Source organism: Zonotrichia albicollis, chromosome 6 (genome assembly GCF_047830755.1).
Source record: "Zonotrichia albicollis isolate bZonAlb1 chromosome 6, bZonAlb1.hap1, whole genome shotgun sequence".
Lineage (NCBI taxonomy): Eukaryota > Metazoa > Chordata > Aves > Passeriformes > Passerellidae > Zonotrichia > Zonotrichia albicollis.
In genome coordinates, this window is record NC_133824.1 from 6,169,816 (window position 1) to 6,183,263 (window position 13,448).

Consider the following 13,448-nt stretch of genomic DNA (forward strand, 5'->3'; position numbering starts at 1 on the left):
CATAATTTTCAGGCCTGCTTTGGGCCAACACCCTGAAGAGCAAGTCAGTCCTTTGTGCTTGCTCCCCAACTAGTCTGAGCTCTCTCTGGCTGTGCCTTCAAGACAGCAGTGACTGAGGAGAACAGAGCACTTGACGTGCTGCAGCACATTTCTAGGCAGTATCCTGTACCTGGCTACCAGGAGATGTGTCTCTATGGTGGACTCAGCTCCCCCAGCTTGTCCCAGAGAAGAGTGGCCCCGGGAGTAGCCTGTACCTTGTCCCCCAGGTGGGCACAAGGGTGGGCAGTGGCTGTGGCAGGGTGCTGGGGCAGGCAGGGCACCCAGCAGCACCTCTGCAGCGAAGGCACTGGCAGTGCTTGCCTCCACCACCCCGTTATTGATTTGTGCAGAAAGCAGCCACGGGGGGGAAGTTTCCCATGCAACACTTTGGCCCCACACCAAAACATTTCCTCTGCCCCCTTTGCCTCATTTTGATACTGTAGAACAAGAAAAATAAGGAAAAGAATAGGTTGGCAACTTTTAGATCCTTTCTTACCCTGGTTCTGCAAAGCAATAAAAAGACAAGAAAATAAATGATTGCTGTCTGGACCCAGCCTCACCCAAACTCTGTGAACAAGCATCCACGGGCTGTCCTTTAAAGCCTTGGAAATGACTTTCAGCAAAACAGTCTTTTCCACTATTAATGGGTAAGATTTTGAGACAACTGACAGGCAGAAATTAGTTAGCATTTGCATTCACTTTAATACTGGGCATGAGAGCATTGTTTGCATGGGGCACATATGCTCTAATGATGTCACCACGCTGGAGCAGGAGTGCTGGTGGCTTTGTGACAGTGTCTTTATGGAATTAAGAGCTTTGTCCACTGTATTTTGGTGTGGTAGACAGCCAGAGACTTTGGAGATGCTGCTTAGAGTCCAGTCAGCAAGTGTAACACTTTTTTTTTGAGTAAAGCAAATTATTTAGATTGTCCGGTTGCTTTAATTTCAGAAAGCCATCACATAACAACTGTGTCACTCATGTCCCCAAAGACTGCCCATTGCCAACTCACAGTGCTCCCTAGGCAGGCAGTGCCAAGGCAATGCTCTGTGTAGGAATCTCTGGATGCAGGGAAAATACTGGGCACACCTTAACACGCCTGAAAGAACCAGGGCACGAGTCCTGGCTGGAAATAGCTCATTTGCTTTTTTTTTACTTTTCCCATGTAAGCGACATGAGATGTTTTCCCTCCTCCTATTTTGTGTGGCCTAATTTCTCCTTCTTAAAAATAAAAATTAATTTAAAATAAATACTTGTGAATAAACACCCTCCTACCTCTAAACCCATCTACCAACAACAGCAATAAAACCACAGAGTTAAATTCAAATAATGTGAAGCGACTCATTTTAAACCCACAGACACAAGCAGAGTCAGAACTTTAGATTGAGACTGGCCTAAATTGCCCCACTGGTATTAAAGGGCTCCTTAAACAGCCTAAGATCTTGGCTGTTGTATTAACCAGGCATGACCCAATGCGTTATGGGCTGGACTCGCAGGCTTTTTTCTCTTTCCCTTTGTGGGTTTTAAATCTCTCCTGTAATGTTACTTGAATGTAGGTTTTTAATGGCTTAATTGAGTTGTCAATAGGAAGCCTTTTCTTTCTTTTTTTTTTTTTTTTTTTTATTCTGAGTAAAAAAAATAAATGCAAATTGACATGGATAAAATGCATTTGAAGATCTATTCAGTATTTTGTTTTTCATTCTTTTATGTCTGTTTTCCATGTTGTGAATAAGGGGATGTAATATAGCTTTCGCATTGTTGGGTGAATAGCTGGTCGCATGATTGATGATTTATTAAGCTCAAATCAGAAATAGAGTTGAGTAAAAAAAAAGTCTTTTGATAGTTTGAAACCCAATTACTACTGATCATGAGGGCTCGGCGTACCAAGAAAACGAAAAGCTGATTTTTGGTGATGTGACGACTGCCAAAATATGAAGGAATACCAGATGTTATTTTAAAAAAGTGCCATTGCAGAGTCCTTGGAAAGAGAGAGTGAGCGAGTGTAAGCGAATAGGCATATGTGGATTTAACTAATATTCAAATGAAGTGTAGAACTGAAAAGAAAGAATTCATAAGAGTATAGCTGTTCAAACCTCCTTCATGTTTCCACAGACTCCTGGTCAGGACCCTTATCAATTGCAGCAATTTTGCTACATTTTCAGAAGAGCACGATCTAAATCACAGGCAAAAAAAATAAATCCTCACATCAAAAATATAATAAAATTGAGATCCATGCTTTCTTTATATTTGTTACATATATATAAATGCCAAAATTCAGCCTTTGTAATTTAAGACACAGACTTTAATCAAAAGGCTTTACAGGAATGTTAGTGAAAGTAGTAACAAGCATTTTTCCCCCGTGCCATCTTTTATTCTTACGACCCTTGGTTCAGTTCCTGTTTTCGTGTTGTCTTTTCCAGCTCTTTGTCCCATCTCTCACTTGTGTATCTTCGTGCCTGTGTGTGCCTCTCTGTACAGTTTTTTTAAATATTTTGACACACTCTTCCCCCTTAATAGGAATTCTGGCCACAAATTGTGTGCACGTTTCTAAAAGACCCTTTTCACAGTCCTTTTCTTTTGGCTCTAAAATGATGTATATGTAATTGGTAATTAAAGGTGCAAGCTCTCTTCAATATAAACAATATTGCTCAATGTTAGATCATTAAAGGGAACTGCAGCACTAAATAATTACCTTTTGCATCGTGACACACTCTTCGCAGGTATCCGCTCCCTTCCCCAGCAGTGCCTTTTCGGCACAGGGTTATAGTCACATTTTCACTAAGGCAAGGAGACATCTTTTCATGATATAAATTGGTGAATTAATTGCTTAGCATTGTCTTCAAACTCCTTTTAAACCTAGATTAAGAGGAAAACGGTAATTAATGATTTTCAGAGTGGGTGAGTTGGGAAGCATAAGCCTCCTTGTGCCCATGGCTGGCTCCAGCAGGATGGTCCATGCCTGGGCACTGCTCTGGGGTCCCCGTCCTTTTCTGCCGCCGCTGCTGCTGCCGCTCTCTGCTTTGCTGCTAGAGAGCTCTGATGCAACTTGTAATACAGCTGGTAGATATGCTGATCGGTTATTTATTCTGGAAGGCAGAAATGGGAGTGATTCCGTTTCTAAACTACCTTTTTTCGAGGCTTAACCATTTTTGTTGCCAGGCAATGCATTCTACCTTCTACCTCTTGCCTCTTGCCCCTTTTCTATATGTTTCTTGCTTTTTTATTTTTTTGTTTTGTTTTTAGTTTTTTTTTTTTTTTTAATTGCTGTGGAGTGGGACAAAAATCCTTTTGTTTTCAGAGTGGAGAAGAGCCCAGGTCTGAATTATGACATCTGCCTATCACAGTCTTACTTCTTTGAGATATTCGTGTTACTTACTTTTCCCAGGAAATCCATGAGGAAACTAATAGAGAACGTTTTTCCTCCTATTCCTTTAATCCTGATTCGATTAGAGGTCTCAGTCACTGATTTACATACTGTTAGTTCCTCTGTTTTGTTTAGTCCAAATCCTATAGTCCTTGCAGAGGCAAACCAGCCTTAGGCAAAAGTCAGTGGAAATTTTGCCTGAGTAAAGTCCAAAGTTTGTATGATTTGGCATTTACATGGCAGAATAAGAGAAAACAAATAAAAAACCATATTTTGCCCCAAAAATGGATTGTGATCCACAATTATTTTATAGTATAAAAATTATCTTCTAAATACTGATTTAAAACTTACTGCGTTTTATTAATTGTGACATGAAAAGTTGCATATTTCCTAGAAACTGATTCAAGTCACCCAGAAATTCTTTCCCAGTCTTTGGGGGTAAAGGTAGGAAATTCAACACGTCTGTGGACAAGATTTAAACAAAAAAACTTTTATTAGCCTATGTAGCAATGGCAGGGTTTTTGGCATTGGAAAAATAGAGTGGAATATTTCAGGCTCAGCCAATATTCCAGTGTGTTAAATAAGTGCCTCATTCCCTTTCCCACTGTACACAGTTTTGAAACCCCTTAACTGCTCATGAGACCATACCCTGCTTGTGTTAGTCTTGCTAGTAGTTTTTTTGTAATTTCTGCTAATGGGTGGTCATTTAATCTTGCTGGTAACTCTGTAATGGGACAAGGTGATACTAATTTTGTATGTCGTGGGGAGCCCAGTCCTGCTAGTTGGGTGCATAAAAGCTTTTCCCCTCTCCTTGAAAAAGAAGCAAAGACTTGGGTGCATAAGCTTTGCTGGATGGGGCCTTGGCCAGATGGCTGGGAGACGCAGAGGGAATGAGAAGGTGGGATAAAAAGAGAGGAACTATTTCAGAATGTGACTCGGGGCTCGAACGCTTGCAAAATGGCTCTTTGCTGATATCCTTGCAGTGCTGGCAGCAGTGGGAAGGAGCTGTCAAGAAAGCTATGCCAGGTCAGCCTTTCCATTTTGTTTCAGGCAGGCTTGGTTGCAAAATATATTGAAATCATTCTGGGAGAGCGGAAAAGCTGAAAAATAAAAGAAAGATCTAATCAGGCTTGGCTCCTTTGAGGGGGGTGCGGGGAGGCTGGGCCTCTGGTGATGCATCCTTCAGAGTCTGTGAACACTCAAAGCAATCTCTTTCTCTTTTCCCCTCGCCCCTTTCCTCCCTCTTTCTCCTTGTCCATGCAAAGCAGAGGCTGACCATGTGGAACCGGCGCTGGCCGACGAGGACGAGAGCCTGGCAATAGCAGACCCAGGCGGCATCGGCATCGCCGCAGGCGGGACAGACCCCGACCTGCTCACCTGCGGACAGTGCCAGATGAACTTCCCGCTGGGAGACATCTTGGTTTTTATAGAGCACAAGAGAAAACAGTGCAATGGCACTGGTGGTGTCTGCTATGAAAAGAGCATGGATAAGAGCAGCCCTCCCCCCTCCTCACGCGCCGAGCTCAGGAAAGTGTCAGAGCCAGTGGAAATCGGGATCCAAGTCACACCCGATGAAGAAGACCGTCTTCTCACGCCTACAAAAGGAATTTGCCCCAAGCAGGAGAACATTGCAGGTACAGCACGTTTTACACTCAATCAACTTGCCTAGGTAATCTTTTAACTAGAGTCCTTTAGAAAGTGCCATGAAACAGGCTTCAGCAACACGTCTTTGTAGGTGCCATCCATCTGGAGGATCCTCACGGCTCTGCAGGGCTGTCCATGCCCTGTTTAATTCTTTGTAGCTGTCTGTGCAGGGCCAACTGCTGGAGAAAGGGGCCTCTCAGGCAGCTGGAAGAGCTAAGGGGCAGTCTGTACATCTGGCAAAAGGCAGAAAGTTTGGGTCAGAAAACATTTCAGGATCATCCTTAAGCAAGTAGCAGTGGCAGAGGGATAGGAGACTTTGTTGAGGTGCCCAGTTCAGTCCTGTTCCAGATACCCTTTGTCACATGCAGACTCACTGGGAAGGGCTGCATCTTGACACTAGGAAAAATCCTCTTCCCATTGACTGGTAGTGGAAAGAAGATTTTTTTTTTTTTTGTGAGGGCTAAAGCAGGGTTTCATTAAATCCTTTATTTTTCATTCCCTGGGGTAGATGTCAGCTTCCTGGCCTGCACTGCTGCCTGTGCTGCCTGTCCTGGGTCTGTTTAGATGGCTTGGGTCGGGTGGGTAACACCTCCACTCTCATGCACACCCCAAAGAGATCTTCTGAATAAGGATACAAGAGCACAGGCTGGCCTGGGTGAGCAAATTGCAGGCATTTCTTTTTCTAAAACTCTCACATGTGGTGAAGTTAACGTTCATTCAGTGGGCCTTCCCCCCTCAGACGTGGGCAGGCAGGTGATGATTATCCACCTAGGTGAGGTGGTGTGCAGTGGTTCCTGCAGAGTGCCTGGCATGGGGTTGCTTCCATCAAGCAGGGTGTTTTTCCCCTCTGCAGTGGTGAAAGGATGACTCTCCTCCCTGCTAGTGAGTGGGGGTTTTATGTTACACAGCAGGATCTCCCCTCAAACAGGCCTTTTTTGTTCAAACCAACTGCATCCCATACAGAGGACCAGTGACAATCTGCCTTTGCTGCCACTATCCCGATTTATCTAGGAATTGTCCTATGGGATTAGATCTGACAGTCCAGGATCCCGCCTGTGGCAGAGATGCTCCCATGAGGGGATCCCCAGAAGACAGGTGAGAGGCTCCATCTTTACAACTGAAGCTTAAGAGATTTCTGCCTTTAGTGTTGGAGATGTCTGAGCCAGTCCCCAGCATCTCTGTGACAGGCTTGGGCATCGCATCAGTGAGGGTGTGGGCTTTAAAATTATGCAGGCTTCAGACTCTTTTAGGACAGGGCATACAATGCCCATTGACTACACTGTTTCCTTCTAAGAGTATTTTTTGGGGTGCAGCCACCACCCTGACATGGGGCGGCTGTCAGCTCTGGGAGCATTAGCTGTGGCAGGCCCGTGCTGCAGCATTGGAAGCAAACCTACCGTGAGACCTGACCCCATCTTTTCCTCATCCTTTTTCAGCTCTCCTCATCCTTTTGCAGTCGTGAATACATTTCTTGGTAGGGATGATTACATCATGGTGTAGCAGATTTGAGGGCTAGATTTCCTTTCCATTTGGTAGGAGCAGAAGGGAAATATTCAGGACCTTCCCTCGCCTGCTGAAGGCTGCCTGAGTGGTGCTGAGCACTCCCAAAAGCTGTTGATCTCTGTGCAAGCTGATGGCGCTCAGCCCCTTGCAGAGGGTGTGCAGTGCTTAGTAAGGCTGGTTTAGGAGAGCTCTGCTGCAGTTGCAGTCCAGAGCTCATCTCTTACTAATCTCTGTCCAAGTTCAGTCTACAGTACCTCAGTGGTTACTCCCAGAGCAGAGGGTGCTGTCCCATCCCAGCTTCTGGGGGTCAGCAACAACATAACCAAAGCTTTTGCCATGCAGAAAATCTGCTGGGAGGTCATGAAGGAGATGTTCACATGTGGAAAAGGCATAAAAAAAATTAAAAGCCAATCTGGAGCACCTAATCTCTTTCAGACTAAACTGAATATCAAATGAAAAATATGTAGGAAAGATTTTGAATTGAGAAAAATAAAAGGGTTTATCATTTGATTGGCATTTTCTCAGCAGTGCATGGAGATAGGGACATACACTAAACAGTGCTGTAATAATACTTTCTCAATTAGGAGCCCAGCTCTGAGATAAAAAGGTGCAGTGTCCTTCCATATTTTTTTTAATAGCAGCGGATAGTTTTCAATAGTAGGATAAAAGCCTCACATTACAGCCATGGAGGGTAGCCATGAAAAACCCACAGAAGTCATTCACTGGAAAGGCTTTAGTGGGATATACCAAACCCCTTATTTATATTTCAATAGAAAGGCTTTCTGCATTAGCCAAGAAAATCAGAATCTGCATTTAACATTAAAGGTATTTCCCAGTGAGCGGCTGTAGAGCATTGTTGTTAGATTTGTTAAAAAAAGAGACTAAATACGATTTCATAAAAGGGAAACTTAATCTCTAAGGCAGCTTTCTCCTACCCTGCCACCCCCTCTCTTTATTTTTTTATTTTTTTTGTAATAATGCAACAGCCTACAGTATTTTTACTTTATATGTGACGAAAGATATTCTTAGCCTTTCTGTACTGCGACAGGAAGAATGAATTTCTTTATTCCACCAAGAAATATGTAAAATAATCCCTTAGAAGTATGGGGAGATATGTTTGTTCAAAGCATTTAAAATGTTATTTTAATCAAAGGCACAAAACACTCTACATGCTGTGTCAGCTAAAGGAGACCATTACATTTTAACAGCAAATCATGTTCTTTTTCCCCCTCCTAGCCAGCCCCCCCCCTTTGAAACTAACTTTTTTTTTATTAAATAAAAAGGCGAAAAAGATTAAAGAATAAAAAAAAAAAAACTTCAGTGGCTCAAATGTATAAAGTAATTTAATATGGTGGAAGCATTAATTATTTTAGCTTAATTGAATTCTGAGGACTGCAGTAGTTGCATTTTTGTAGACAAGCTCTGTTTATTATTTCTTTGTGTAGATTAACAGTAAAGGAAACATAGATAACTTTCAGTTATTTATTGTAAAATAAATGTGTCAATTCATGTGTAAAGCAAGCTGTTCAAAGATAATTGAGTCTTTATATTTGAAGAGGGAAACCAGAAATCACCCACTCGCCACTCTGGCTCCCTGAAATATGCTGCCACCACTGCTGTCCTCGAAGAGGTTTCAGCTCCTCTCCTTGATCCTGTGTTATTCTTGCAGACCTTCTTATTTGGTCAGAATGATTTGTAAAGCCTTCTGTGGTGTGACTAAGCCACCAGACCTTGCAGCTTCTCAAGGCTGAATGCTCTGAGGGTATGTCAAGTGCTGAGCTTGGCTCTGCCATTGTACCTCTCGTAGCTCTGGGTGTGAGGATATTGGGATGCAGAAACCGCGCTCACTATTCATCCTGGCACAGCTCCTCAGGTCTTTCTTCCTCTCTTTTCTTTATTTTCTTGGTAGCTCTTCTTGCCCCAGTCACTGAATGCCTCTTGACCACACAACAGACCTTGTGCTGCTTTGAGGGACACGTTGAGGCAGAACTCAGGAGCCCATGAGAATTTTTATGTATGCAACACAAATCTCCGATAGACATTTCTATATTCCAGTGGAAACAAAGGCAACTTTGTCTCTGCAATCAGCTTTTAAAGATCTTCTGATAATGAAATCTGTCATCTCTCCCTGACTGGTAACTTGCAAATCCAAGTTTTGGAGGTGTTTTCATTTAGTTACCACTGTCCGTAAGATGTGTGGTAGCATGTCAGCTGGCACTGGGAGGACGTGACTTGCTTAGGAGCAGTCTGCCCTGTGAAGGTTTTTTTTTTCTGTTTTTCAAATTGGCTGACCTGTTTGAGAATCAGTTCTGCCTCTTGTACAGAGGGTGTGATAGTATCGAAGAGATGTACCAGATTGTTGCACAGCAAAACATAACCAGGCCAATGAGTTGGCAAGCAGTTATCGGTCACTGCTTCTTTTATTTCACTGCTGGCAGGTATTTTGGAAAAAAATAGACTGCTGTTGTATTTTATACCTCTTTTTATCTTTCATATTTATCAGATCTTGGGCATAACCAGGTGACCTGTCCTGGCTGAAGAATGACCTGGGAAGGTTCTCCCACTGTCGTTTCACTGATGGTATCTCATCTCTTACCCGTGGCCCTGTGGTCTGTTTGTTAGCAGGATTCTCTGAAACTTAAAGTAAAAAAAAAGTACCAGCCAGCTTGATTTTAATGCTGAGTCGTTTTCATGCTGAGCACCCCAGCAAAGAGAAGAGAGCCTCTGTGGAGCAGGCACTACTTGGACCAGACCTTCTCCAGATCCAGATACACAGGCAGATCTGCACCTTCAGGCCAGCAGATCTTCACAAACATATAACTACAGCAGCAGCACAGGTTCACTAAGGTGGTGAGCTAATTCTTGCAAAGATAGTACTAGGAGAGGGGAGGGGGGTGATTGGAATTCCTCATTCATCCTGTCCTGGCCAGCAGTGCTGGGCTCCATACATTGTACTAGATGTACATCATGAAAAAAGGCTCCCTGTCAGAGGCAGGATTTAACTGCAACCCCTGCTCCATGAATGTTCATTTCAGGCTTTTGAATGGTAAAACTGCCAGTGAGAGAAACTAAATAACTCGCATGTGCTGGAAGCCAGAGATAAACACCGCTGCAGGTTGCCATGAAATGGGCTATTTGATATATTTAGAATTGTTATTTTTCTCCAAATTAAGATTAGTTAAATCCATGTGTGTTGTGTGAGTGACTGTTAACTCAATGGCATGGATTATCCTTTTTTCAAATCTTGACAGCTAATTATTATTGCTGCCTACCCTGAGACATTCTCTTACAATGTACCATTATGGACCCGTGCACCCACATTTAACTGCAGGACTCAGACAGCCGGCGTGATGCCTTCACACGTGCGGGGAGGGAAAGGAGAGCTGAAACAGCCCAAGGACTGCCACGGTGACATCAGGCAGGTTGGGAAGAGGTGCTCTGAAGCTGAGCTGGAGCAGGGCTTGGTGGCTGTCCCCTTCCCAAGGCTGTCATGGCACCAGGTGCTGCTACCAGAACCTCCCTGCGGTAATGGCTCTTGCAGGGGTGACTTCTAAAAGCGAGGTGAGGAGAAAACAATACGTGAAGAAAAAGAGGCTTCTAGAAGTATGTGGTGACAGTGCTTGAGAAACTCAGCTGCAATCCTTTTCATGAGGCTTTTCCAGGCTTGTTTCTGCCTTTGAATTTGCTAGGGTTTTCCTGAGTGCAGAGGAGTTACCTGGTCACCTCCTCCTACTCCTTTGCTGCTTCAGCAGGTATTTAGCAACACATTTTGCTAATTGGTGTTGCTGAACAGTAAGGGGAGGACACATGACACAAGGAAGGTGTCAACTGACAGTGCCCTGAGAGTGGGTTAACGAGCAAGCTTCCAGCCCCTGGGACCTTGTTGAGGTCCTTGCTGGGGTGTGGAGAGAAAAACAAGCAGGGTGATCTCACCCAGAGCCCTGCTTGCACCTGCTTGGGTGGGGGTGGAGGGCATGCCTGGGGAGCTTGGCTCTCCTCTGGGGACAAGGCACCCTGAGCCCACAGCAGCAGCCTGCAGTGGCAGCTGCCCTCCCTGGTTTGCCGAGGCTTCCAGCTTCAGCAAGGGCTGCTGAAATGTTGGTGGCTTACAGTTCTAAGGCTGCTGGTGGAGGTCAGCACGGGGCTCTCCAAGGAACAGGGTTGTGCCCCTGTGGGAGCTCCTAGGAGAGGGCAGTGTGGAGGGTGCCTGTCAGCACGCCACCCCCAGGGCTGCAGCCGCAGGGCAGCGGTTCCAGTGTCTCTCACCAAGGCAGCAAGTCACCAAGGCGACGCTGCCTAACCCCGGCAAGAGTTAAAGGTGAGAAACCTGCCAGTTACAAAACTCTTCCTTCCCCTTGCTTGAACTGCACCACACCCTGGGGCCCCACTCCAGCACCTCAGCTCAGACCCAGCCCGAGGCCACCAACCACCCTCTCCCTGCTGCCACCTCAGCTTGTCCCAGTTGTGTCCTGCCCAGGGTCTGGCCCTGCCAGGCACCAAGACTTTTGTGGCATCTGCCAGTAAAGAGTGAAATTAATCACACTGAGTTTCAAAAGCAGATAAAAAAAAATACTGAGCATCTTATGCTTTTGATTCTCCCTGCTGATCTTTGCTTTTTGTTTTGTTCTTCTCACCATCCCATTTTTCAAAGTTATCCTCTGTGCCCTGTGTGTGGTTAGGAGAATTCCCACAAGGCTGCAGGAGTGGTGGGGGTCCAGTCTACCCTGCTGTGCCCCTGTTTCACCTGGAGTAATTCCCCTGAAACCAGCAGGACCCTGCTGGATTGGCCGGGTGGCACAAGGGAGGACCTGCCCCCGAGTGCATGGTGTGCCGTACTGAGAAACAGGAGCTTGCCGCTGTTATTTCTCTCTCTCTAATCTCTTCTAGTCATAGTCATCTTCAGTTTTATGAGTGACAATGCTGGGTAAAACCTTTCCGACAGAAGTGCCATTTTGCAGGCTGATGAGAGGGGATTTAAGAAGGTCATTCAGTACACACAGCTGGTCTTCTTGCTCTGGGGTGAATGCATGTGAGGAGTCACTCTTTAAGAGCAAAACTTGCTTGTTGTACCATGTTGGCACTGCTGTTAGCCTCTTTTAATTCAATGGAAGAACTCTGGACTTACTCAGAGTTAAAACTCACTAAAAATGTCACCCAACAAAGTGGCTTTTTGGCCCTTATTTAAATCCTTTTTTGAAATTACTTGGGTCATGTGCCCAGAAACTGTATGCGTATCTGGTTATTATTAACCATGCAAAGATTGGTAGATTTTCATAGGCAACAGTAACAGTGAATGGTGAAAAGACACTGTTCAGCCAGCCATTCCTCATTTTTCTTGACAACTTTGTGAGCAACTTCTAAGAGCAAAGTAAAAGTAGTGCCCAACCAGCTTGTGGACTGCTTTGGCATTTGTGTGGATGCGATAAATAGCAATATGCTCGTGCTTGTTGTAGTGTTGACTGCAAGGAAGAATTTGTATGTGTTTGCACGGGAATTTTGGATTGGGATATAGCTAAAGGAAAGCTGGATGTGTGGAAGTATTATAAATGACAAAAGCTGTCTCCAACAATGCTGTTCTCCAATGCTGGATTAATACTTAAAGGCACAGAAGTGGTTCCTTTGCTTGAGCAGGACAACAATGTTGCTATAGCATGAGGTTGTCTCCCTTCATGTGTTTTCCATAGATTGTTTTTCTTTCTCAGCCAGTGTTTGAACTGTGCTGCCTATACACACAGTGACCAAATCAGCTGTGACATAAAGGTTGAACCTTTCTAGGTTTTTTCTGAGATTGGAACATTTTTCTATCATAACTGGAGAAGAAAAAGCCCAACTCTGTGAAGTAATCATACTTTTTGTGCAAGAAAGGCTTGGATTTCTATGTCATGTCACATAACTTCAAAGGGCATAGACTTGGGGCTGACTTTCAGCACTGGCTTCAGTGTCCGAGTGGGAAGATGGGAGCCTGCAGGGTAAGAAATAGAGGAGAGAGGCCAGGTATAGAAATAAAATCATTTTTCTCAGCAGAAAATCCTAGAAGCCAGGAGAAACTGGGTAACTCTTGTCTTGGGAGATGCGTGTGCTCTCTCCAATGAGAACATCCTTTTCTGCATGGTTTCTTTTCCCCATTCCCTCCCACCCTCCAAATGGTAATTGGTGGGCTGTGCAGTAGAAATGTTATAAAAAAAAAAAAAAAAAGAAGAAAAACTGGGTGGGTGGGGTATCTAGGGATTTGGTGTCTAAGCTCAGGAGTTAAGCCGGAAATCCCAGAGATGTAATGAAAACAAAACGGACTTTTCACTCGCGCTGTGGCATTCTGGCAGTGAGAACGCTTTCGTGAGCCAATGTTTTCATTGTAGGTTTTCTCGAGAGAAGTAGTGGAAATGAATCGTTAACCCCTTAACAGGAATGAATGTGGTTGCCGCAGTGAGGAGAGGAGAGCTGTCTTGGCTCCTAGCTGCTGTGTTGCAGAGCTCGGGGGTGTGTGTATGTTTGTGTGTAGTGGGCAAGGTGGGGTAGATACTGCTTGTAAGGAGTTTAATAACGTTAATGGCAGATGTGAAGTGGTTACTTAGTGGTTGTTGTTTTTTTCTCTTTGCATGTACGCCTTTGCAGAAAGATTCAAGTGTGATCGGCACAAACCACTGTTAAGCCCAACAGCTCTTAAACTCTCTCCTTCTTCTGGCATTTGGTAGCATATTTCTTGAGCAAGAAAAGGGGGACACTGCTCACTGGTCCCTCGGCAGAGTCATAAAATCTGCAGATGGAAAAGACCTACCAAGTAGCAGACCCCAGTTTTCTTGGAAAGTGGAAGTACAGGATGTGTGTCTGTAGCAGGCATGCTACGTATATAGCTTTAAATGTCCAGCAGTCTTGGATGGTGTGCAGCCTCACAGGAGTCAGC

At 44.5% G+C, this 13,448-nt stretch overlaps 1 protein-coding gene across 12 annotated transcripts in view; it reads left to right on the forward strand.

The window, feature by feature from the left end:
- BCL11B (BCL11 transcription factor B) overlaps positions 1-13,448 on the forward strand; it is a 95,967-nt gene that overhangs the window by 9,296 nt on the left and 73,223 nt on the right. For 8 of the 12 annotated variants that reach the window (XM_014264539.3, XM_014264540.3, XM_074542373.1 and 5 more), the window contains exon 2: positions 4,669-5,034. In XM_014264539.3, the coding sequence (XP_014120014.1) occupies positions 4,669-5,034 (366 nt within the window). Of the gene's footprint in view, positions 1-4,665; positions 5,035-13,448 lie in introns of all 12 variants that reach the window. The other 4 variants (XM_074542379.1, XM_026791145.2, XM_026791148.2 and 1 more) reach the window with 1 other exon arrangement.